Genomic DNA, 27,099 nt, shown 5'->3' with positions numbered 1-27,099 from the left:
TCAGAATGACTGTAAACTGGCTCCAGTGGGATGTTTGAGTGATAAAACTGGACATAAACATAGCAGAGGGTCAGTGTGAATGGACAGAAGCAGAGATTTTACAGGAATAATCATAGTGACACTATAGAAGATCAAGAAAATGATCAGTAAGACTAATACAAATTGCAATGAACATGATTTATTAACAGAATTGTTGTGATTGAGTTAATTAATGATTAATACTGTCTGGTAGGGCCTCAATTTTTGAAATTAAGTGTATAAAATGTCAAGAATTTCCAACCAGAATCCATTAATAATGTCTAAAAATTCTTTTTTTTGGTCCAAGTTGTAGTCTTGACCTCAAATGTATTCAGTTTTCAATGTCATAAAACTGATAAAAGCATCAAATCTTCACATTTGAGAAGCTGAAATCTGGAAAACGTCCACATTTTCCTTCATAAGTAAGATAAACTATTTACTAATGTTTAAAATTGTTGCAAATTAAAGTTCTGTTGCTGTGAAAATTGACTAAATCACCAGTTATTTGAGCCCTTCCTACATGTCTTTATGCTTAATGATTCAGTTCACAATAATCAGAGAAAGAGAAACAGAATTTCTCCTCTTTTTCTTCCAAGGTAGCTTTGTGGTTTTTATTTTTTAACACATAACAGAAATTTAAACCCTGTAAAACCAACATTATAACAGGAAAACAGTTGTTTAAAGTCAGACTTAATATACAAACTAAAAGCTGCCAAATGTTATAAGCAAACATTTCTCCTTATTTTCTAAAAGCAGACTTGGTAAAATGTTTCTAATGATGCTTGTTTATCTAGAAGTACATCTGCTGTCTTGTTTTTACTTTTGTTTTTAACTGAATAAGTGGATTTTTTAAAAATTTCTTGTAAATCTTGTAGTTTGTGAAACACCAAAAACTGCTCTAGAAGACCAAGGACAGCTTCAGATGGCTTGTTCAGTTTGGCAACTTAAAAATATTAAATATAAAACACTAATAATAACATTTTGGATGCTAAATTTAACAAAAAAAAAATCTAATTTTTTGAGTGCATGACATACTTAAGCAATGAATCAGCTGGGCTTCTGTCATTTAACTCATCAACTGATCTACTCTTTTAAAGATAACTTAAAATATGAACACGACATTTGGGATCAATCGTACCTAGGTGGACAGTTTTCACACTTTTGTATTTTTGGTAGAACATAGTTTCAAGTGAAAACATCTGTTGATCTTTTAGAATGATTGAGATGTTTCAGTATTTCTTTGGCAAGAATGGGCAAAACCTACTGATTCCAGTTCCACAAATTTGGATTTTTTTCTGTTGTACTCTGTAATTTATGATACTAGATTTATTATCTTTGAGTTTTTGGCTCTCAGGACAGTTGAGACAAGCAACTTCTGACATTTTGTAGGCCCAACAAAGTGCATAATAATCATCAGATTAATCAGTAATGTCATTAGCTGCCACCTGTGGCTTTGAAACCCAATCACATCCATCTCATCTCAGCCACTTCCTCTCTCTGCAACACTTTGTTTGGACTTGAAGACTAATGCATGTGGCATTGGTCTGTTTGAATCCAGGCCTGTTGACTGAACCACACCCTGTTAGATCTGCAAACACACACCTGTTGCAGTCCGCCGGCCATGTGCGCACCGGCGCTGACAGTAGCAGTTGTCCTGCTTCTCGCTGGTTTTACTGGTGTTGGGCAGGCAACCGTGGGTGGTTGTTGGGGTGTTAGGAGCGTGTGTGTGGCTTCGTCACACCGATGAGCTTCCTCCTCTGTTGGATTCTGTGTGTTCAGACTCTTATTTTCACAGTTGGCACATCAGGCCTCAGATGGTCGTTGAAGCAGAGCTGGTCATTTCAGAGATGTCCCGGCTCGCTTTTCCCACCCTGACAGCTGCTGTCCCAGAGCCAGCAGCTTGGAAATGTTTAATGACAGCTTCATTTCTTTTCGCCTGTGGGAAGATAGGGGCTGTAAAATCTTACATGTGCTTGTTTTGAACACTCAGCGACTCGTACTGCATGCTTAGAGCTAAATAACTGGTTGAGGGTTTTGCTTTTTGAGTGTTTTTAATGATTTTATTATCAGGAGCAGGAAAAAATAGGCCTTAATAATGACATTTAGAATGTTTGCAAGGAAAAGCTACACTACCGTTCAAAAGTTAGCCTTTCAACACCATTAGCTACCACAATGTAGCATTAGAACACAGGAGTGATGGTTGCTAGAAATGTTCCTCTGTACCCCTATGGAGATATTCCATTAAAAATCAGCTGTTTCCAGCTACAATAGTCACTTACCACATTAACAATGTCTAGACTGTATTTGTGATTAATTTAATGCTATCTTGAAAAAACTGCTTTTTTTTCAAAAATAAGGACATTTCTAAGTGACAACAAACGTTTGAGCGGTAGTGTATGTGGTGCAAGTACAAAATGCATAAAAGTAGATGAGAAACAGCATTTTTAACGGGGAAAATGGACACATGAATGAATTCTCAGATGTGCTTGGTAGATATTGGTTAGTGTAAATTGCGTCCATTTTTTAGACACAGAACCACTGATCTAAACCAGGAAATATCTGATCATAGCATCACTAAACAAGATTAAGTCTAAGGTCAACCCAGTTTTCCATTCAAAACACATTGATGTCAAGGTTTTTTTTTTAGCAGGGCTGCAGCTGTTATTGACTCCTCCAAAATCATCCATTCTGTAATATTTCTGATAGTTTAGGTTTGCTTGCACAATTACAAGCCTAGTGTCTGATTTAATCTTTTTCTAATAATGTGGTGCTCCTCACTGCTTAGTTTTCCTCTCACCTCACCCAAACCAGTCGAGGCAGACGTCTGCCTTCCCTGAGCCTGGTTCTGCTGGTGTTTTTTTTTACTGTTTTAAAGGGGAGTTTTTCCTCTCCACGTTCCTTGAGTGTTTGCTCAAAGGAAATTCTTCGGTTTGATATTTTAAGGTCTTGACCGCCACCAATGGCTGTTCATTCTTTTTACTTCCTTTAGTCATGTAAATTTGTATTGTTCACCCTTTGTCTGAAATGGGAATTATTTTAGGTCAAACTGTTGTTTTACATGCTATATATGCTAAGTTTACATTCAATTAATACACACAATTTTTTAAAATGTTGATTCTGGTGTATTTTAGGCTAAATTTGACTGTTTCTGCAAATATGTTTAGTGACTGTGTGGGCCTGTACTTGGGCATTGTTTCTTTAAGCTAAATGCTGACAGTTACGGCTAGTGCCGATGGGAGTTGCGTTGAATTTGCAGTGTTTTTGTCTCAAAACTAGGTACTGACTGAGTTCTTCTTGGTGGAAAATTGAGACTCGCAGTCACCACAGTTATTGCAGGTGTCATCAGTTTAGCGTTTTGTACTAAATTTCAAGTTAATCCATGCAGTGGTATCGGTTTAGTTTGGACCAGCATAGTATAGAGAGTTTAAACTTACAAATAGGGCTGAACAGTTACGCTCTAAACTGCAAGAACTTGAGGTAAAGTATGTCACCACACTCCATTTTAAATCAAACATTGGTGGTGCTGCAGAGATGCTTGAGTCCATAAAACATATTCTTCAGACATGAGGGAACATGCTAGTTTGTTAAAGACCGTGGTAAAAAAAAAATCCCACCATCATTTTTAGATTGCTTTTAATCAAGTCACGTCAAGTCGAGTCAGTGTAATTTATACAGCACATCTAAAAAAAGTAAGATTGAGCCAAGTGTTTCCAGCAGAGGAAAAGGATTGGCATTCCAGTTAAATTACGGTTAAAGCCCTACATAATGATTTATTGTCCAAGTTTACTGAGTGATTGAAATATTGTGGCTACGACCATAAACTTTTAAATAAATTACTAATTTGCCTGAATAAATCAAATATTATGGTTAAGACTCTACAATATGATATATAATACAAATGAACCTGACAAATTCCTACCAAAATTGTAGCTCTTCTCACAATATCTTTTCAAAATAATTGGGTTATTCCATCTCAAATCGTCAGGGGCCTTCTGCTCAATCATCTCTGATTGACTTGAAACTTGTTTATCATATACTATGGATATTTAAAATAGTATCTGTGAAATTTTACCTTGATATTTCATATACTTTCCGAGATAAAATGTTTTTAAAAATTGCCTGTTGACCCGCTTTCAACACATTTTTTTTCACAAATTTGAGGCTGTTTGAACAACAATATCTCAGGATCTAAAAAGCTTACATTTTTACTGTTATTTCTAATCACTGATTCAGAATCTGCAATCTTGGATGAGTAGATAGAAAATGTTCTGATTATGGGTGATTTGAAATATGGAAAAAAAAGTAAAGTCGTCATTAAAAATCACATTTTTGAGCTTATTTTAATAAAAACATTGATAATGCAGAGGTCATTTAGATATATTTTGTGAAACATAAGAAGCTGCATGTCACAATAATACAAAACTAAATGTATAAAATACTTTATAATATGAAATACTTCGTTATGTAGGTCAGTGGGCAGTTTTATAAAATATCTTAGAAAGTATTTGATATACAGGGGGTCCTCGACTTGTGTCAGAGTTCCGTTCCTACGGTGTGATGTAGGTCGATTTTTGCTGTAAGTCGGAACTCCGTCGAAAATGTAAACAAAGCCATTACGTGCATCACGATATCGATCAGTTTACAGATTTGTACAACTGCAATAACAAAAACAGTCATTAGGTCACACTGAAACACAACTCTGTAGGAAAATACCGGCAAAAATGTAAACAAAGCTGTTACGTGCATCATAATATCAATCAGTTTACACATTTGTACTGTACAACTATCATCAGAAGAGTCTGACTTGCACTTGGGAGCCATAATGAAGGGAAAAAAGTTACCGAATGTAGCACAATCCCAGGTGACGTACAACTGGCAAATGTAAAGAAAGTTATCTTATAACGTTGCGTGATGACGTATTCGTCCACTCCGCTTGCCAGTAGTTCCACGTAACCAGTTCCGACGTAACAACGAAACGCGGTAGGTTGAGGACGCTGTAAACCAAGGACCTCCTGTATCAGGCTAAAATCTTTCTAAATATTCATATTTTATGATAAAAATTCAGGCAAATTAGAGACGATCGAACAGAAATTTTCCTAAAAAAAATGCAATTATTTGAGATGGAATGATCCATGTGATTATTTTTTTGTATCATTCAGCCTCACCGACAGACCATGATTACAATCCATCAAACCATGCTGCTTTAGTGACTGAAATGACATAATTACTGTGTCACCGACCATCATTTACAGAGAACAAAGCAGTGGGGTAAAAATGTAAAAGTTACATTGATAAATAGTGTAAGTTGATGAGTTGAGTTCAGTCAGAAATGTGGTCCCATGTGGAAAGGTTTGCTTCCTCATAGAGGAAACGACTATCTTTGCTCTCAATTGATGATACATGTTAAATGACTTTGCACTCCCTTTGGACTAAGACATAAAACCATCCAAAAGTAGCATCAGTAGACCTGAAGCCCAACATTAGAACTGTTAGACCACACAGAATACTGGACTGAGCCACTGCTGAATTCAATCTAAACCTGGATGAAGATCAGTTTAGTGTGTTTAGAAATCAATTAAATGAAAGAGTTCCGTGTGGGGAAAAAAAGACCTGAGTAATGACACCTCTGTGTTGGTAACAATGGCTCCCCAGGAACAATAGAAGACAAGGATGAAAAGAAATTAACCATTGTGATGAGGAAGTTGATCAAAAACCGCCACCATCGAAGAGTTATGTTTTTACAGAGGACACTTTATTGTGTTCAGATGAACTTAATACTCTAATTATGTGTTTTTACATTAAGCTCGAAGAGAAGAGTCTTGGTTGAGTCCATGAAGTAGGACGCTGGGATGAATAGGAAACCTTATCTGTGTCACTGCTGGACCACACCTTTAGATCAAGTGTTCTGTCTTATTCTCACTAACAGGCTTATTTCAAAGTACCGGTCAGGGAGGAGCAACCATCCAGTTACTTGATACTTGAAGTTTAAGCTACAGGTTTGGACAAAGAAATCTGTCAAATTGCAGACATTATTAAACTCTAATGTTAAAGATAATGTCAGTCATTTGGAATGAACATCACTTAAGTTTAGCCTTCAGAAGACGAGAATAAACCAAAGTTCAACCAAAGCTTATTTGTCCATCCACAGCAGCTTCAAAAGTGAGCTGTAACATTCTAGTTTTTGTGTAAATTATGTAGAGCTGGGTTCAGTTTAATCCTTCACCGTCTCTCCATATATTATCGTGACACTGGCTGTCTCAATATATCACAACTCTCCGTGTCTTTCATAGCATCAGATCTTAAATATTCTATTTAAAAAAAAAAAATCACATCCACAGTACATTAATTTGCATTAGTGTGGTTACAAGGAATCAGATTTTTACTACTTTAATGCTGGTCAACGCCACAGCTGAGCATTTTCACCCAGAAACTGCAGAGTGGTGACGACCGTCTCAAAAATACAGATTCAAGTCCAGGATTTCATACATCACAAATCTTAAAGAGCCAGTCTTGTTGCAGGGTGGAGCCTTTTGTGTCATTCTTCTTCCTAAAAGGTTTCTGATTCAAACACGTTTGGCTAAATTACTCCAATATCACAACTTATAATTGTAGTTCTACAGTGTTTGAGCAGAATTTTGTGCTTTTGAGTATGTAATTTTGATGCACAGAAATTAGTTTTTAGGGGGTTAATCAACAACCAGAGGTGGATTTTCAAATGTTGCTCATATTGCCCAGTTTTGGGGTCAGTTCGCTGTCCTTCAGTGCCACAATCTCTTTTCTCCTCATTATGTAGGGCTTTTCTGTCTCTAAGGAATGTTGTTTTTATCATTTCTTGGTTTCTTTGGGTAGTGTCAGTGCCTATACTGTATGAGTATGTGACTAATCTTGAGGCGAAGAAGTCCATGTGGCGAGATTGAAAGTAATTCTGGGATGTGTATGAATCTCTAATTGAATCAGAAGTAAACAAGGTAGGATTAAGAAGACAAATGAGCAGCAAAGACAAGTTTATTTTCATTCCAGAAGTTGTTCTGTTTGCAGATGGTGAGATCTGCTGGTCTGTTGACTCGTCTGTCTTTGATTCAGGGAATTTGTGTTACATCTCAGCTTTTCTAAGCTCCATTGATAAATTTCAGAAACCAAGAGCAGTTCATCCAACGTTAATCTGTTTTCATTAGTTTTTGAGAGTTGTTACTAAAGAAATCCTGCTTTTTATGAGAGTAAGACACTGTATCTCACCATGTTTTGTTCAAAATACGTTTAAATTTGGTATTGATTATGGTCCCCAGAGTATTAGTTTTATGTTAACCCTGTTACCATTCATCTGAGGTAGGGCTGGGCGATATGGCCTAAAAAAAAATCTCAGATTTTTTCACAAAAAATCCCGATTCACAATTTATCCGATTTTTTATTTTTTTTTTACCCCCTACTTAATCTCCGCATGCTGGAGTCCAGTCTACTTTATGCAAATAAGCTGCAGCCCTCTCCAGGTAAACACACCGGACCGCAGCTGGAAATGCTGCATGTGGCGTGCTGTTCCGGTTGCGGTGCGTTTCCCGCTGCGATCCGGTGTGTTTACCTGGAGAGGGCTGCAGCTCATTTGCATAAAGTACGCTGACTTCTATTTTATGCAAATTAGATGTGGTGTGCAGAGATTCCACACATCGTTAAACTGTCCTCAAACTTCTAAACTAGGCGTCGGTGACCTAAAACGATGACAGATTCAGCTGCTGAACAGATTGTTTCTCGCCTCAAATGCTTTCAGAAATACTTTTCGCTGACGTGTTTTTTGAAATAAAAGGGAAAATTTGCGGCCAAGCCGCTGTTTTTTTTTTTTTTTTTTATTCAGGCCAAATACAAACAAAATAGGTACAAAAAACAGTCTTTTACATTCAAGAAAACAAAAGCAAAAGAAAATAATAATATAGAACAGAGGGCTTGTGCTTTAAATAAAATCTTAATCAAAATGAAAATGGGCTATTATACAAACATATTGTCAATAAAGGAAGCTAATTTGGAAGCATGTTTTGTGTTAATCAAATGTAAAGATTTTGGCCAAAGTTTCAGATCATTTTTCCAGTGGGAAATATTGGGTTTTGTCTTAAAAAAGCGACATTTGTGTATATATTGTTTGCCAATCAAAATAAGGTTATTTAAGCCAAAGTTAATATGATTATTATCAAAGATTCCATATTTAATGTTTGTGACTGTCAAATTTGCTAATTGTAATCCTTTAGAATTAACCCACTCTTGAAAGTCAAGCCAAAATCTTTGTACTGTTTCACATAAGAAGAATAGATGATCCAAGTCTTCACACTCATTCTCACAAAAACTGCAATTGCCTACATCCATTTTAAATCTTTGTTTTAAAAATTCCTTTGTTGGATAAATGTTATGAATAATTTTGAATTGGAGTTCTTTTGTTTTTGGCAGGATTGGGGAAGTTAAGTATTTATATCTAATGTTTTTTGTTTCTTCTATTTCAAAATTTCTAAAAATATAATCTCTTTTAAGGGAGTTATTAAGGCAACTATTTAGAAAACAGCTCCTGATGAATTTGTTGTTACATTTAAAGTTTAGGAAATTAATACCATTGATCTTACGTTGCCTTAATGAAGGTGTAACCTTTGCATAAATTATGTCCTGTTTGATTATTGCTAGGAGAGAAACAGGGAGCGCTTTCACAATTTGTTTGAACCTTTTCTGAGTACATTGAATGTTAAACCTGTTACAGAAATCAGTATGATTTAAAATATTACCTTCATTGTCTAGAAAATGGCTAATTGCCCATACACCTCTTGAATACCATTCTTCAATAAACAGCGATTTTCTATTTACCAATATGTATCGGTTATTCCAGACTGGGGTATTGTGTGGTGTAAAGTTATGTTTGAACAGAAGTTTCCAATACAGAAGAGCTTGTTGATAAAAGTCTGAAAGTTTTAGAGGAAGTTTTTTAAGGTCAAAATCACATCTTAAGAGGAAGTCAAATCCACCTACTTTTGTAAAAATTTGGTTGGGTATGTAATATCATAAGGATTGTGAGTTTTGGAGACAGTATTTTAACCATTTAATTTTTAACATTCCATTCATGAAATCAAAATCAATTGCATTTGCACCTCCATCCTCATAAGATCTGATTAAGTCCTGTTTTGCTATATAATGGTATTTGTTTCTCCAAATGAAGTTAAAGTTTAGTGAATTAATAGTCTTGATTAAACGTTGCGAAATTGGAAGAGAATAGGCTGGATATATTAATCTTGATAGGCTGTCCATTTTTGTTAATAATATTCTGCCAAAAATTGACAAATCTCTTTGCAGCCATCTGTTCAAAAATAATTTGCAATTATCCATATTGTCTTTGATGTTTGATTTTTCAGAAATTATTTTGTCTTTGGTCACTATAATACCTAAGTATTTAACTTCTTTTTTAACCTTGATGTTATATAATGATTGTTGAGGTTGGTCTTTCAATGCTAATAGCTCACATTTATTCAAATTCAACTGAAGACCAGAAGCTTTTGAGAAAATATTGATAACCTGCAAAGCTACTGGGATTTGAGTCATTTTTAAGAAACAGGGTTGTATCGGCAGCCAGCTGACTTATTATTATTTCTTTGCCTAATATATTCAGTCCTTCAATCACACTATTCTTAATTAAGATAGACAGAATTTCTGCAACCATTATGAACAACAAAGGAGAGCTCCCACATCCTGGTCTTATACCTCTTTCGATATTGAATCTTTTACAAGTCCCATGATGACCCATTATCACACAACTATTTATATCTGAAGAAAGCATACGAATAATATTTTTAAAATTTTTTCCAAATCCAAAATTGTGAAGTGTTTCTAAAATAAATTCATGTTCAACAGAATCAAAGGCCTTATAAAAATCAAGGAAGAGTATATAAGCATTGTCATCAATTAAATCGCTATAATCTAATATATCCATAACAAGCCTAATATTATTATGAATGACTCTTCCTTTAATAAAGCCCGACTGAGTCTCACTAATTATATCTGCTATTCCTTTTTTAAGTCTGGTTGCAATTGTTCCTGAGAAAATTTTATAGTCTGTATTTAACAATGTAACAGGTCTTAAATTATCTAAGAGTCTTTTGTCTTTCCCTGGTTTTGGAATCAAAGTAATTACTCCCTGTTTCATGCTTGTCATCAGTTCGTTCCTGTCTATACATTGTTTTAGAGCTTCAAATAATAATAATCGTAAATCATCCCAAAAATATTTATAGAAATTGACTGTGAGACCGGCTGAACCGGGTGATTTATTTAAGGCCATTGTCTTCAGAGCAGCATCTAGTTCCTCAATTTTTAGTTCGGAATCACAGATCTGTTTGTAAGAGGAGTCAATTTTTGGTATTAAATGATTAATATTATGAAAAAGATTATTACTGTCATTTTTTGAGAATTTAGATGAATATAATTCTGAATAAAATCTATATACTTCTTTTTCTAAAGTGTTTGGGTCTTTGCATTCCCTTTCGTCAATTCTAAGACTAGAAATGCAATTTTTTTGTTGTCTGCTTTTCTCTAGATTGAAAAAATACGACGAATTTTTCTCTCCTGATTCGATCCACCTTGCTCGTGATCTCACAAAAGCTCCCCGTGCTTTGTTAAGATAATGTGCATCTAGTTGATTTTGTAATTCCATAAATCTGTCTTTATCTTCAGATGATTGGTCAGTGCTATTACAGCAGAAATATATTTCTTTCAACAACCTAATTTCAGCTTCTTTATTTTTTTGGACTAGAATTTTACTAAATTTCACACTGGTTTCCCTAATTCTAAATTTGAGAAATTCCCATTTATTAATATGACCTTTAATTTCTTTATCATTCTTGACCTCATTAATTACTTCTTTAATTTTATTACAATATTCTTCATTTTGTAAAAGTTTCGCATTAAGTTTCCAGTAACCTTTTCGATGTATTTTTTGATTTGTAGATTCTAATTCTATTTCTATGAGACAGTGATCTGATAAAGGTGCTTTAGACATTGTAATTTTTTTAGTATGGATCCTTATATTATCCGTACCCAACCAGTAATCAATTCTGGATTTACAACTGCCATTTGGTTTAAACCATGAATATTCTTTAACTCCTGGGTTAATGTTCCTCCAAATATCTGTTAAGTTGTTGTCAGTCATAAAGGTATTAATTAAATCATTAACCTGGGATCTCCCAACTCTAGGTGGCCACCTATCGAGCCACTCATCAGGAGTTACATTCCAATCACCTCCACACAATATGTAATCTGAAGGGTATCTGCCTTTGAGTTCTGTTACCACATTTGTTATATCATCTAGCATTACCTTATTTTGACTGTTGTTGTTATATCCATAAACATTTATCAATATCAGGAACAAACCTTCTATTTTAACCACGGCCGCCAACCAGTGTCCTTCTGTATCAGTCCGATGTGTGATGTTGTCTCCGTGAAAATTGTTAAAACAAATCGCGACTCCTCCAGATCTTGAAGAGCCATGGCTATACAAGATTTTATCACCCCATTGATTGGACCAAAACGATGCATCAGCTTCCGATGAGTGAGTCTCTTGTAGAAACAGACAATGACGTTTTTGCCCTTTACAAAATAAAAATAATGCTTTTCGTTTTACCAGTTCTTTCAAGCCTCTAACGTTTAACGAACCAAAAGAAGTCTTAACATTAAACATGAACTGTGAACACACCCTCCTCAAAAAGTTGAAAGTGTACTGTTAACGAAAATAAAACATCCACATAGGAGCTCTCTGACTGCTCTTAACATAGGTCCTCCACTATAAAAGTCTTACTTAGGTAGTCTGCAGATCCATGTCCTCCACCCGTCGTCCCTCGATGTATACGTGAGGTCCACGAAAATATGCCCGCTGTCCCCCTCGTCTAGCTTGGTCAACCAAGGGCCACTTGCGTTGTCGAGCCTCCAGATCCTCACGAATTAACATCTCAGCAAAGGTGATGCCTTCCGTTTTGCAAATGGGTGACTTTTTGGTCCTGCTCCATATTTCATCCCTAACATGCCTGTGCACAAATCGGATAATGACATGCCTGGTCCGGTTATCTTCTTTCTTGCCAAGTCTATGTACAACATCCACCGCAAGCTCCATCTTGGTAGCAAATTCAGGAACAATTTTCTGTAAAATGGGAATGACAATCATTCTAAGGTTTTCATCTTTTTGCTCCTTCAGTCCCCTCACTTTGAGACAAGACCTCATGCTATATCGCTTTTGATCATTTACTTTCTCCTTCAGTTCTGTGTTTTCCTGCAATAAATGACTGTTAATCTTCTCCAGTTCAGAAACTTTCTTTTTAGTTTGTTCTAACTCCTCCGAGTTGAACTGCACTGTCTTGGTCAGATTAACTATCATGGCGGCGTTCTGTCGGTTTTGCTCCCTGATATCACTTAGCTGCGACTCCATTCCAGTCACTCGTTGTCCCAGCTCCAAAATTGCTTTTAAAATATCATTGTTGGAAGCTTGAGTTCCTTCGTTTTCATCATCATTGGTCTTAGACTTCTTATCTTTACTCTTACTTGGGGTTGGCGGCGTCGATTCTGGACCACGCTTTCCTTGCAGAGTTACGTCTATTGCAGAGTAGTTATGGTCGCTTTCCTGGGTTTTTTCGGGTAATGAAGGTTTTCCCGGAATTAGTGATGACAGTTTTGCTGGCTTAAGTATCTTATTAATGTCCATCTCAATATTTGGTGTGGAATAAAATCCGTATGAGTTGTAAAAGTGGTGCAGTCGTACAGAGAGCTCTCGATACCGTGGTTTCTACTCCGCCGCCATTTTGGTACCTTCAAGCCGCTGTGTTTATCCGACTTGTCTGCCGGACTGTCCAGCTGAAAGCTCCTTCACGTCACCACGTAGCAGCCCGCTGTTGCTCAGCGCTGTCATGTGACCAAGTTGTGCCCGCCGTCCGTGCGATTTTCAGATGTGGTGCGTTGCCGTGCGGGAAAATCGCATCTAGTGGACACGCACCTTTAGATCTGCGCCGCTCGCCGCCATGTTGTTTGTGTATCAAGCGGGGGGGGGGGGGGGGGGGGGGGGGGGGGGCACTCTGAACTACGGGAGCCCAGCGGGAAGGCGTTGGTGGCGGATGTTGATGAGAAAATCGATTTTCATTAAAACAAATCGACATTAAGCACAAAGTCAAATTAATTGATAAAATAAATTTATCGCCCAGCCCTAATCTGAGGCCATTATAAATTCAAAATTTTCCTTTATTCCTTTAATAAATATATTGTTCATTAAATTGTACATTGCACCCTTTCCTTAACAATCACAGTTGCTGTTCATGGTTCCCAGAGGATGAATCTTCTGTTGACTCTCTCACCAATATCAGATCCCATTATAAGGTCCAACATTTCCCTCAAAAGTCTCCTATGTCCATCTTTTATTAACTCAAACAGGAGTTGCATCCATTACTAGAAAATCGCAGTTGCTGTTCATGGTTCCCAGAGAAGTAATCCTTCAGTTTTGCCACTCATCAACTCAGCTGTTTGCACAGAAAATCTAAACAGCAGATTGCCCATAAAATGAACTGAGTACATTCGATTAAAACACTGGTTAGACTTAGTCTATTGCCTGTCTGGTTTCTGTGGGAGTCTTCAAGTTATTTTTTTGCAGAGAAATTCAGCTTAAATCCGCTCCTCCACGAGAATCTGCGCTCACTGAGTAATGGGAGAAATATCTGTTTTTCTGCTTGAGATGCTTCAAAACAACTGAAAATGGCAGAGATTGAATGCTGGCTCTTTTGGTGTAATGTCATGCAGAATCTAAAGCGAGAATTTGCTCATCTTGTGTGACATTCAGAGAGCAGCGCTATCATGTGGTTGCATGAACTTGACAATTTTTTTGCACGTTATATGGCTTAAAATCACAGCAGGATCCAGCTCAGTTCTCAGCTGTTACCAGAGATAAAAGCTGATGATGATGATACACCAGGAAGAGGCTGTTAGTCATTTGAATTTTGCGGTTTGCATGTTGTTGAGGTTTTGGCTCCGAAATCTTCTCTGCTCTCGTAAAAGTAGATGCATTTTCAGTTCTGGATGAGCAGAACTCTGTCTTGGGAAAAAACTAGGCCATAAAACAAAAGGGTATGTGTGCTGTATGATGTGGATAAACACAGGAGTCCCGCAGACAGATGGGTTGTCATACAGTATTTGGCTTGAAGGGAAGTGGATTTTTAAACACAATGGTTTTGACGGAGCATAAAAACCACATTAAGTTAAAACGGGTTTCTGTCGGAGCATCGTGGCAGCTCACGTCCTCCTCCATTTCCCACCGAGGGTCAATCAAAGCCAGCGAGCCACACCCACCTTTTATCAATGAACTGGGGTACGACAGTCCAACATCCGTCATGACCAGCGCTTTTGTTTTGGCGATTCTGCTCCAGAGTGGCAGAGGGCAGCGTGAGGTCAGGTTTCCATGGCAACTGTCATCCTCTAGTCCCCCCTCCCTCCAGCTGAACACTCTCTTTCATCGCTATGGCAGCGCAGAGGCCCTGGTTTCCTGGGGGACGGGGCATGAGGGAGGGAATGTGAGCCGACGGGAAGGAGGGAGGGGAGAGGAGAGGGCAAACAAGTTTGGTGAAAACAGAGTAATCCAATATGGCCACAATTGTGTGTCAGCTAAGCGCAGCTGAAGTTGATGTCTCGGACCGAACAGATACAGTCGTGTGATGATTAACCTCCCAGACCTGGAGGACATGATAGGAGCTGAGAGGGAGAAACCAAAGTTCTCGGTTTAGGAGGTTAATGTGTTTTAGTGCGGACAAGTTGACGTCTGCCAGAGCGCGATATTAGATTTCTGCAGTGGATAACATGCAGATACAGGAGCTCTTAAAGGGTCATTTTACATCACGTTTGTATAATTAAACCGAGTGATGTGTGTTTCACTGATACACCCTCCTGAAACCTGATTTTGATCCTGATTGACTTTTAGAGACTAGTTTTCTTGCTGATGTTCCTCTAAATTGAATTCTTTTTAAACCTTTACATTCAGATTTTGGGACTTTCTCACAGTTTTATTCTTGACATGTTAGAAACATTCAGGTCATGTGATGCTTTAAGACTTTACATTTGAAGCTGGGCTAAGTAACATGGATCCTCTAATTGTTTTTAGACAATAAATCTTCACATTTTCTTTTTCCCGCTCCTCTGATGTGAGGATTTGCCGCTTTTCTCTGTTTTATTTCATTATAAATTGTATGTTTTGGGATTTTGGGCTGTTAAGGTTGGGATGGGCCAGTTCGCAGACAAAACCTAATCATAATGAAAATAAGCATTAGTCACACCCTTAGTTTAACAGATACAGGGGCTCTTAAAGGGTCATTTTAAATCACATTTGTACATAAAAACTGCCTATGTTTTACTGAGACACACTTCTGAGCCTGATATACTTAGGGATTAGATTCAGTGCTGATCTTCCTCTAAATTGGACCATTTTTTACTACACCATTTACATTTAGTGTGTTTTGGTGATTTCCTCACAATTTTATTCTTGACAAGTGGAAAAATGTAGTTCATGTGATGCTTTAAGACTTTACATTTGAAGCTGGACTCAAAAACATGGATCCCCTACTTGTTTTTAAGGAATAAATCTTCCCATTTGCTTGTTCCAGCTCTTCCGATGTGAGGATTTGCTGGTACATATCAATGTTGTAAATGCTAACACTAATGCTTATGCTAATGCTAGGTTAGCAGGATCTGCAACAGCAAGACTAATTTTGTCAACAAAACACTAAGATATTAGTCCATGACAATCTGTTTTCAAGACAAAAACTTAAGTACATATCAATGTTGTTAATGGTAATGCTAATGCTGATGCTAGGTTAGCGGGGCCTGCAAAAGTAAGACTCATTTTGTCAACAAAACACAAAGATATTAGTCCCTGACTTGTTTTTAAGTAATAAAGCTTAACATTTGCTTGTTACGGCTCCTCCGATGTGAAGATTTGCTGCTTTTCTCTTTTTTATTTCATTGGAAATTGAATATTTTTGCATCTCGGTCTGTTGTTTGGACAAAATAAACACATAAACTTAGACTCTGGAAGGTTGTGATAGTTAATTTTTGCCAAAAATACCTAATCAGTAATGAAAAGCATTAATCACACCCTTAATTTAACAAATACAGGGACTCTTAAAGGGTTATTTTAAATCACATTTGTTTTACCAGACCATTTACATTTTTCATTCGACCATTTAGATTTTGTGTTTTAGTGATTTCCTAACAGGTTTATTCTTGACAAGTTGGAAACATTCAGGTCATTAATATTTAAAGCACTGCTAAAAAAGTTATCTTTTAGTTGTCTTTAAAAGGAAAAAAGCCACATGTTTGTTTTTTTCAGATTCTCCATTGTGAGGGTTTTCTGATTTTCTGTGTTTTATTTAATTGCAAGTTGATTATATTTGGCTACACCCTCCAGATCCTGATATTCTTAGGACAGTTTTGGTACTGATTTTTCTCTCAATCTGATAATTTGTATACCTTAAAATTCTGATTTAGTGTTTTAGAGATTTACTCACAGTTTTATTCTTGGAAAGTTAGAGCTATTCAGGTCATGTGATGCTTATATTTGAAGCTGGGTTGATTAAAAAATGAATGTTTGGTTGTTTTTAAAGAAAAAAGACTCATATTTGCTTGTTCCAGCTTGTCAGTTGTAAGGATTTGCTGCTTTTCTCTGTTTTATTTAATTGTAAATTGAATTTCTTTGTGTTTTGGGCTGTTGTTTGGACAATACGAACACATCAACTTAGATTGTGATGAGCCACTTGATAGACAAAACTATTAACCTGATTGAGAAAGTCAAAAGACTAATTAATAATGAAAATAAGCCTTCGTCACTACCGTAATTTAAGCCCAGGTTAAACGTACTGTTTTGTGGGAAAAACTGGCTTAATTCCATTGAGCTGCTGAAAAGGGAAGTCAGTGGCTGTGGATGAAGAGAGAGGACTCCTCCCGGGCCTTCCGGTGAGTAGATGACATCTTGGGGGTGAACCTGGGATGCTGGGATCCACTGCTGAACCCTCTGGAGGTGTCGTGGGCCTATCAGTGAAACACCAATGAAGGAGGGCGCCCACTTGATAACCCAGAGGATGCCCTCACTCACTTGACCATCCCCCAGAGTCTTAGGTGTCTCATGTATGCAAGAAGGGATATCAACATCTAGTCCTACCCTACAGATCTATAAATCGAAAAAAATAAAGCTAAACTGGTGCATGAAGCAATAAAATGTGCAAAGGTTTAAATACACTTCCAGCAGATCAGGACATCTACAATAAAATATAAAACCCAAATATGGTTTGACACTATTTTTACAAATTATCTGTTATAATTTTTATAATTTTACTCTGCACTCAAGTCCCTCTTCAGTTTTTGTAAATGTTTTTATTTCTGGGTACTATTTTCTATATTTTATCAAGTTGCAGACATAAAAAAATTATTAAAAAATCTTAAACATCGTATGTTTAAGATTTTTTTACGAATCATAGAGGATAATAATTGCAGCTCAGGTTCAGTTTCCCCGAAGCTGTGAGATTAATGTGTATCAGCTGTTTGGATGATTGATTGAATAAATATCCCTATTATACTGTGATTGTTTTGACAGATGTTACAATCCAGTCATGATTTTAGTGGGAATGGCAACTAGTTTTTGATTTGTTATCAGAGGTATGTGTTATTTTTTCTTTGAAGCGCTCTATTTTAAATTATTACATTCCTCAGAAATCCTTTTAAATGGGAAGATTGAAGGCCTGGTATGAAGGCCGTGTTTCCCAATGATGTTTATCTCATAAATTGTACCAAGGCCATTGTTCTGTTACAGCTGATGTAACATGTTATAAAGTTCTGTGTTTTTCTGATTACACGTTTTTGTATTTTGCTGAGGGCACCTTAAGAGTGACAGGAAGTTGTCAGTGACAGGAAGTTGAGTGACAGGAAGTTGTCAGTATCAGGAAGTAAGTCAATATGTAATGGAAAACGGCTGTTCTGGTTGCATCTGGTCTAATCTAGCAACATCCACATACATCTTACGCCTTTTGCAGCATCGTGGGTATGTAGTGATTTATATTGCCTTAATATACGATTGCAAATGTTTATTTTTGGGACAGTGTTACATTTAAGAAGTTTGTTGTTGGAAACCTTCTCTAGTGAAATGATATTTTACGGTAAGCTCATATGAGAGTAATTACAAACAAATAGGTACAAAAACAAGTGACTTACGTTAAAATATGTTGTCATATATTTCATGTTTAGGTAAATAGAATTAATACATACAACTTGTACTGTTAAAAAGTAACATCTACGAATGTATTTCATTTATTTCAGAAATTAAGTTGAGATGTTTACAAAGTATATTTGTACATGTTAAAAGAAAGCATGGCATTTATCATGCATTTTGTCTGTTTCAGTTTCACCCTTCTTTCAATGTCAATAAACCTGTGGGCAAGGAGCCGAATGTCTTCAGGGTCTTGATGTTTGGAAGGCATTTATCTGACTGTCAAGTTATATTCAGCACATGTACCGAGGACAGTACAGTGAAACCACGGCTATCGAGCAGGCAAGATAACGTGGTGCAAGCTGGCAGACAAGATCAATGTCATCACACGCGTCCAGTGGGCAACCAGCCGACCAGTGTCTACAAAAAGATACACCTCCAGACGACGCAATGGAGGAGGGAACATCTTCATTAAAGACACGCTGCTGTGTTTCAGGCTCTTCAAGCGCGATTCGTCACTCCAGAGAATGCGTCTCCACTGCTCTAGAGTCCAGTGGCGGCGTGCTTTACACCACTGCATCCGACGCTTTGCATTGCACTTGGTGATGTATGGCTTGGATGCAGCTGCTCGGCCATTTAAAACCCATTCCATGAAGCTCTCTGCGCACTGTTCTTGAGCTAATCTGAAGGGCACATGAAGTTTGAAGGTCTGTAGTGATTGACTCTTCAAAAAGTTGGGGACCTCTTCGCACTATGTGCCTCAGCATCTGCTGACCCCGCTCCGTCAGTTTACATGGCCTACCACTTCGTGGCTGAGTTGCTGTCGTTGCCACTCACTTCCACTTTCTTATAATACAGCTGACAGTGAGGAAATGTCACGACTGGATTTGTTGCACAGGTGGCATCCTATCACAGTTCCACGCTGGAATTCACTGAGCTCCTGAGAGCGACCCATTCTTTCACAGATGTTTGTAAAAGCAGTCTGCATGCCTAGGTGCTTGATTTTATACACCTGTAGCCATGGAAGTGATTGGAACACCTGATTCTGATTATTTGGATGGGTGAGCGAATACTTTTGGCAATATAGTGTAGGTTCTACTCCCCTCAAAGCTACACAGCGTACAGAACAATATGTTATCAATCAAGCCAAAATAAGAGAGACAGAGCTTCAACAACCTGATGGTGATGCCCCAGTAAAAACAGAGCCAACCTGTAGTTACAACACTCCACCTTCACATCTCAAACCAGAAGCTAAACCCTTCTTTCCAGATCAGAATAATAATGCTTCCGAACCACTTCACATCAACACTTAGCAACGTCATTCCAAGGAAAATTCTGCCCATGAACCTCGTGGGGTATGGTTTGGAAACAACTATACTATCCCTGCCAAGCATTCCAGAGTTCAAAAGAACCAAGAATGTCTCACCCCATTGCCCTATCCCTTGTCTCCATATTCCAACAACAGTAGCTCAAATATGAATGACTTTGTAAGATACCTTGCTCGTCGTGAGCTTGTGGCTACAGGCTTACTTCAATTTAATGATTAACCACAAAACTACAGAGCCTGGAAACGTTCATTTCAGACTGCAATCGCCGACTTAAATCTAACACCGGGTGAGGAGATGGAACTTCTGCTAAAGTGGCTTGGCAAAGAGTCTGCAGAACACGTTGAACAGATAAGAGCAATACACATCAGCTATCCGGAAGCAGGGTTGGCAATGACATGGGAGAGACTTGACCAAACCTATGGCTCTATAGAAGTTACTGAAGATGCTCTGTTCAAACAAATTGAGACCTTTCCAAAAATAACAAGACGAGACTATTCCAAATTGACAAAGTTCACTGACTTGCTAATGGAACTTCAGTCAGCCAAGGCAGAGGGTGACTTACCTGGACTCTCGTTTCTCGACATAGCGAGAGGTGTCAACCCAATGGTACAAAAACTCCCATGCCATCTACAGGAAAAATGGGCCTCAATAGGTGCATCTTACAAACAGCAAAGACATGTTTTCTATCCACCCTTTGACTACTTTGTGGACTTTGTCAGTCGGGAGGCTAGCATTGGGAATGACCCAAGCTTCAGCTTCATCTCTCACATAGACACAGCCTCCCGGGTAGAGAAGACAGGCTGGAGACCAAGCAAACAACGAGAAGTCTCTGTCCACAAAATGGAGATAACTCCCAAACCGAATCTGAGTTCCCAACAAAATCTAATGACTGCGATAAACTGTGCCCTATTCATAGAAAACATCACCCTCTACGTAAATGTCGTGTATTCAGAGAAAAGCCCATTGAAGAGCGTAAGACATTTTTGAAAGAGAATGTGTGCTTTAAATGCTGCTCTTCATCCTCACAGATTGCAAGGAACTGTAAAGTTAAAGTAAAATTTTCCGAATGTAACAGTGAGACGCATGATGCAGCTCTCCATCCCGGGCCTGCATTCTGGACAGAAAGAAAAGACCCCGCTACTGAGCATGGCAGGGAGGACAAGGAAAACGTACCTCAAGCCCAAGTTACCAACAAACGTACAGAGGTCTGTGGTGGAGATCTGACAAAACGATCCTGCTCTAAAATATGTCTTGTTAAAGTATATCCAGCTGGCCACAGAGGCAAAGCAGTAAAACTGTATGCAATTCTTGACGAACAGAGCAACAGATCACTAGTTCATTCAGAGTTCTTTGAAGTGTTTGGGGACCAAGTCCAAGTACTCCTTACACACTAAAAACTTGTGCCAGTGTAAAGGAAGCAGTAGGAAGAAGGGCTACTGGCTACGAAGTGGAATGTCTGGATGGAACTGTCGGCTTCAAATTACCAAGTCTCATCGAATGTAATGACATTCCTAACAACAGAGATGAGATTCCAACCCCTGAAGTGGCCTCTCATCATGTACACTTAAAGTCAGTGGAGCACCTTATCCCAGCCATCGACCCACAAGCCCCGATAATGCTTCTCTTAGGTCGAGACATTATCAGAGTGCACAAAGTTCGCAAAATGATTAATGGTTCAAACAACCTAACTTATGCACAGAAGCTGGATCTTGGATGGGTTATAGTAGGCAATGTGTGTGTCTAGGCAGGGACCACAAACCGCAATCCATCAGCTGTTTCTACACAAACACAGCGGAGTGAACACGCCCTACTCTCTTTGATCCATACCCAAATGTGTTTTGTGTCGAGGAGAGATACAGTGACATCCAAGTTACCAACCACTCCTCGATGCCTTCTGAGGAGAAATCTCCCTGTGATGCTGACCACCTGGGATGTACTGTGTTCAGGAGAACCAAAGATGGCAATCAGGTAGCACCATCGATCCAGGATGCCTACTTTATGGAGATTATGGATAAAGGGCTGATAATAAGCCTGAAGCACTTAAGCGTCTCATATCTCTCAGGCACAATTTTGAGAGAAAGCCAGAACTCAGAAAACACTTCACTAGCTTTATGGACAAAATGTTTAAGAATGGAGATGTTGAGTTAGCTCCTCCTCTTGACGTGGAAGAAGAACGATGGTACTTGCCAATATTTGGTGTATACCTCCCAAAGAAACCTAAGAAAATCCGCGTTGTTTGATTCCAGTGCCCAATATGATGGCGTATCACTTCGCGATGTACTGTTAACTGGACCTGATCTGAACAACATACTGCTAGGGGTGCTGATCTACTTCAGAAAAGAAGCCATCGCCTTCACAGCTGACATAGAGCAGGTGTTCTATTGCTTTCTTGTGGAAGAGAAAGACAGGAACTTCTTGCATTTTCTTTGGTTTAAAGACAATGATCTCTCCAAGGAAATCGTGGAATATCGCATGAGGGTCGATGTGTTTGGTAGTAGCCCCTCACCTGCAGTAGCTATTCATGGACTACACCGGTCCGTCGAGGACAAAGGACTCAACACAGATCCTGATGTTAAACGCTTTGTGTTGCATGACTTCTATGTGGATGACGGCCTGATGTCCCTGCCTACAGTCAAAGCTGCTGTTGACTTGTTGAAAAAGACTCAGGAAGTCCTTTCCAAATCAAACCTAAGGCTGCACGAGATCACAGCAAACAAAAAAGAAGTTATGGATGCCTTTTCACCTGGAGATCATGCAAATGACCTTGTGGACTTGATCTCACGTCAGATGCACTGCCAATACAGCAGAGTCTTGGACTCAACAGGGACCTCCGAACTGACTGTTTCCTCTTCAGTGTGTCAGACGAGATTAAACCTTTCACCCGGAGGGGTGTCCTCTCAACCGTCAATAGCCTCTACGATCCTCTTGGGTTTGTAGTGCCCATTACAATCCAAGGCAAGGCCATTCTGAGAGAACTCACTACTGAGAATGGTGACTGGGATGCACCCTTACCACAAGAAATGAAAGATGTTTGGATGTCTTGGAGAACTTCTTTGTCTGATCTGGCCAGTCTTTCCATCTCTAGGCCCTACACTGTGAGTTCACCTTCTGCAGCTGTCAGAAGAGAACTGCATCTATTTTCTGATGCGTCTACCAAAGCTATTGCTGCAGTAGCATACTTAAGGGTCACAGATGCTGCTGGAAATAACAGTGTTAGGTTTGTAATGGGGAAAGCCAAACTGACTCCCTGCCCAGAACAGACAGTACCAAGGCTAGAGCTCTGTGCTGCAGTGCTAGCTGTTGAGTTAGCAGACCTGATCTCAACAGAACTGGACCTTTCGCTTGATGCCGTAACCTACTACTTAGACAGCAAAGTGGTGCTTGGTTACGTCCATAATGAGACAAGGCGTTTTTATGTATATGTAAGTAACCGAGTACAACGTATCAGACGGTCCTCCCGTCCAGATCAGTGGCGCTATGTGTCTACAGACGAGAACCCTGCAGATCATGCAATGCGCTCAGTTGCTGCGAGCCAGTTGAAAGATACCAATTGGCTAAGTGGCCCCAGATTTCTTTCCATGCCAGGAACAACTAACTCAGAAAATTCCTATGAACTTGTTGATCCAAGTTCAGATCCAGATGTACAACCTCTAGTGTCCACCTTAGCCACAGCAACAACTTCCAAGCAGCTTGGTTCACAACAGTTCACCAAGTTCTCCTCTTGGAAGTCACTCACTTGTGCGATCACTCGTCTCATTCACATAGCCCGCCACTTCAACACAACAGTGAAGAACAGTTCTTGTAAGGGCTGGCATTACTGCAAGGCTGACATCACTGTTGAAGAGTCCAAACAAGCTTCAGCTACCATCATCCAAGCAGTTCAAGTGGAAGTCTATGGCCAAGAAATCAAATGCATTCAGCGGTGCGACAAGGTTCCTAAAACCAGCCCTCTCTACAATCTGGCCCCCTTCATTGATGCACAAGGCCTTCTGAGAGTAGGTGGCCGTCTCTGTCATGCAAATTTTGATCAAGATGAAAAAACATCTTTGATTATTCCTGGCAAGCATCATGTTGCAACTTTACCCATCAGGCAACATCATGAGCAAATCCACCACCAAGGTCGTCTCTTTACGGAAGGAGCTGTCCGTTCAGCTGGATTTTGGATAGTAGGAGGAAAGAGAAAAGTGAGTAGTGTCATCCATCGATGTGTAACTTGCAGACGGCTCAGAGCTCCACTCAGCACCCAGAAAATGGTCAGCCTCCCAGCAGATCGTCTTTCAACAGACCCTCCTTTTACAAACATTAGATTGGATGTATTTGGCCCATGGAACGTCTCATCATGCCGGACGAGAGGGGGCCTCTCACACAGTAAATGGTGGGCCATTATCTTTAAATGCTTGATTATACAAGCTGTGCATATTGCGATCATAGAGTCTCTTGACACATCCAGTTTCATCAACGCACTGAGGTGTTTTGTTGCTGTGCGGGGACCAGTCAAAAACATTCGTTCAGATCGTGGCACTAACTTTGTTGGTGCTTGTAAGGCCCTGAAGATACCTTCAAACATTGACAATGCAGCTGTGAAGTCTTACCTGTCAGACCAGGGATGCACTTGGACTTTTAACCCGCCACATGCTTCCCATTGTGGTGGGTCATGGGAAAGAATGATTGGTCTTGCAACGAAAATTTTGGATTCAATGTTCTTTCAACCGAAGGACAAACTTACCCATGAAGTGCTGGTGACTTTCATGGCAGAAGTAGCAGCCATCATCAATGCAAGGCCGCTTGTTCGTGTGACAAGTTCTGATGTTAACTTTATTCTCATGCCAGCCACTCTTCTGACACATAAGGTGAACATTGTCCCAGCTGCTGCAGGAGAGTTTGGAGTTTCAGACCTCTCTACAAGCATCAGTGGCGGCAAGTTCAGCACCTGTCAAACACCTTCTGGGACAGGTGGTGCAAATGATTTCTCCCAACGCTGCAGGCACGCAAGAAGTGGCAGGACGATCTCCCAAACATTGAGCGTGGAAGCGTTGTTCTCAAGGATGGCCAAGTACCAAGGAATGAATATCCACTTGGACTGATAACACAGACTTTTCCTAGTAAAGATGGGAAAGTGCGGCAAGTCGAGGTGAAAGTTATTAGATCAGGGGGGTTTTCAGTCTTTCGTAGGCCCATTACAGAGTTAGTGTGTCTTCTCCCCCTAGATCCTTCAGTGGATGGGGTTTAATGACTGTGTTGGGTGATGCGTAATCATGTCAGGCAGGGAGTGTTCTGTTACAGCTGATGTAACATGTTATAAAGTTCTGTGTTTTTCTGATGGCACGTTTTTGTATTTTGCTGAGGGCACCTTAAGAGTGACAGGAAGTTGTCAGTGACAGAAAGTTGAGTGACAGGAAGTTGTCAGTATCAGGAAGTAAGTCAATATATAATGGAAAACGGCTGTTCTGGTTGCATCTGGTCTAATCTAGCAACATCCACATACATCTTACGCCTTTTGCAGCATTGTGGGTATGTAGTGATTTATATCGCCTTAATATATGATTGCAAATGTTTATTTTTGGGACAGTGTTACATTTAAGAAGTCTGTTGTTGGAAACATTCTCTAGCTAATTGATATTTCATGGTAAGCTCATATGAGAGTAATTACAAACAAATAGGTACAAAAACAAGTGACTTACGTTAAAATATGTTGTCATATATTTCATGTTTAGGTTGAGGAAAATAGAATTAATACGTACAGCTTGTACTGTTAAAAAGTAACATCTACGAATGTATTTCATTTATTTCAGAAATTAAGTTGAGATGTTTACAAAGTATATTTGTACATATTAAAAGAAAGCATGGCATTTATCATGCCTTTTGTCTGTTTCAGTTTCACCCTTCTTTCAATGTCAATAAACCTGTGGGCAAGGAGCCGAATGTCTTCAGGGTCTTGATGTTTGGAAGGCGTTTATCTGACTGTCAAGTTATATTCAGCACGTATACCGAGGACAGTACAGCCATTATGTGTGTTATGAAAGTAACTTCAGAATAGACTCTGGGGATGTTTCCATCTAGGTGGTCTGCTGTGATAGCAGGAAATTCAGGCAGGAGAAATGAAAAGGACCACATGAACCCTGCTGTGTATTTTTAATGCTGTTCATCCAGTTAATATGTACAGTGGAGAACAAGAGAAGTTTATATACATTTGTAAAGATAATGTATATCATTTCATGGCAATCTTGAGTTTCCAATGACTCCTGTAACTGAGTTTTCTATGTTGGAATCATTGGAACACTTGCATCTTTGTCCCAAAAAAACATATACTTTAGTTCTTTCATAGATTTATTATGGGTCTTCTGGTAATATGACAAAATCTGCTCAGCCAAAAATATACATCCAGCAACTTAAATTTCTCAGTTTTGGTGATGTAGGAAGTCGTGTTAATCAAGTTTACTTAGTGGCATGGCCTCAACTTCTCGTGAGTGATTACGATTGACTACAGCTGGTGACTCCTCTGAAACAATTTAAATAGGGTCCATTTAATACACATCAGAGTAAGTTAAAATACTGTAATGGGAAAGTCTGAGGAGCTCAGTAAAGAAGCAATTTGTCAGTGCAAGTTCTCAGTCATCCAGGTCATGGTAATCTTAGGAGCTTCAGTAGAAATCATCTGGACTTCTCTTGTAGGTTCTTAAGACGTTTCACCTTCATCCAAGAGGCTTCTTCAGTTCTTCAGTGAAATCAACTGTTTGGGGTTCAGTTCAGAACTGAAGAAACCTCTTCTATGAAGCTGAAACATCTTTAAGAACCTACAAGAGAAGTCCAGTTGATTTCTATTGAAGATCATACGATTAAAGAAACAATTCATTGACCTGAACAAGTCAGAGAAGTCACTTGTAGCCATTTCTAAGCAGAACCAGTATCATCTGTGCTGACAATTGTAAGTATAAAGTGCATGGTACAGTTATGTCAATACCACAATCAGGAAGAAAACCCCAACTATCACCTGCTGCAAAGATAGAGCTGTTTAGATGAAGCAAAAGCTGAGCTATTTGGCCAAATGACCAGAAATATGTTTGAAGGGGAGAAGGTGAGGCATTTAACCCCAGTAACACAAACCTACCGTCAAGCATGGTGGTAGTAGTATAATGCTCTGGGCTGTTTTTTCTGCGAGTGAAAACAGTGCTTTACACAAAGTAAGTGGAATAATGAAGAAGGAGGACTACCTCCAGATTCTTCAGGAAAACCTAAAATCATCACTCAGAAGGTTGGATCTTGGATACTGTTGGATGTTCCAACAAGACAGTGACCCTAAACACACATCAAAAGTGGTAAATAAATGGTTAAATCAAGCAAGAATTAATTTAGACTGAACTCCCCAAAGATCTGATTCAAAATCATTGAGAGTCTGTGGACTGTGATGAAGAAACAAGTCTGTGTCAGAAAGCCCTGGACATAATCCAAAACAGATGAACTGATACTGATCAGTGATTCAGTTTTAACCACAGCTCTCTCTCTCTCTCTGTTTGCCTTCTC

General features: G+C 38.9%; 2 protein-coding genes across 3 annotated transcripts in view; both read left to right on the top strand.

Moving 5' to 3' along the window:
- Nucleotides 1-27,099, top strand: part of LOC111579138 (vang-like protein 2) — a 41,242-nt gene that overhangs the window by 1,002 nt on the left and 13,141 nt on the right. The gene's annotated exons all lie outside the window — the stretch shown is intronic.
- LOC118471342 (uncharacterized) lies at nt 13,104-27,099 on the top strand. Its single transcript, XM_055014240.1, has 2 exons — nt 13,104-18,085; nt 18,444-27,099. Exon 2 carries the CDS (start codon nt 22,599-22,601, stop codon nt 24,660-24,662), a length of 2,064 nt encoding a protein of 687 aa, XP_054870215.1. The 5' UTR covers nt 13,104-18,085; nt 18,444-22,598; the 3' UTR covers nt 24,663-27,099.

This window comes from Amphiprion ocellaris, chromosome 10, assembly GCF_022539595.1.
Source record: "Amphiprion ocellaris isolate individual 3 ecotype Okinawa chromosome 10, ASM2253959v1, whole genome shotgun sequence".
NCBI classification, from domain to species: domain Eukaryota; kingdom Metazoa; phylum Chordata; class Actinopteri; family Pomacentridae; genus Amphiprion; species Amphiprion ocellaris.
This window is presented reverse-complemented; position numbering and strand designations above follow the sequence as displayed.

Coding starts and splice junctions, on each gene's coding strand:
- LOC118471342 (XM_055014240.1), top strand. CDS start 22,599: ATGAAAGATGTTTGGATGTCTTGGAGAACTTCTTTGTCTGATCTGGCC.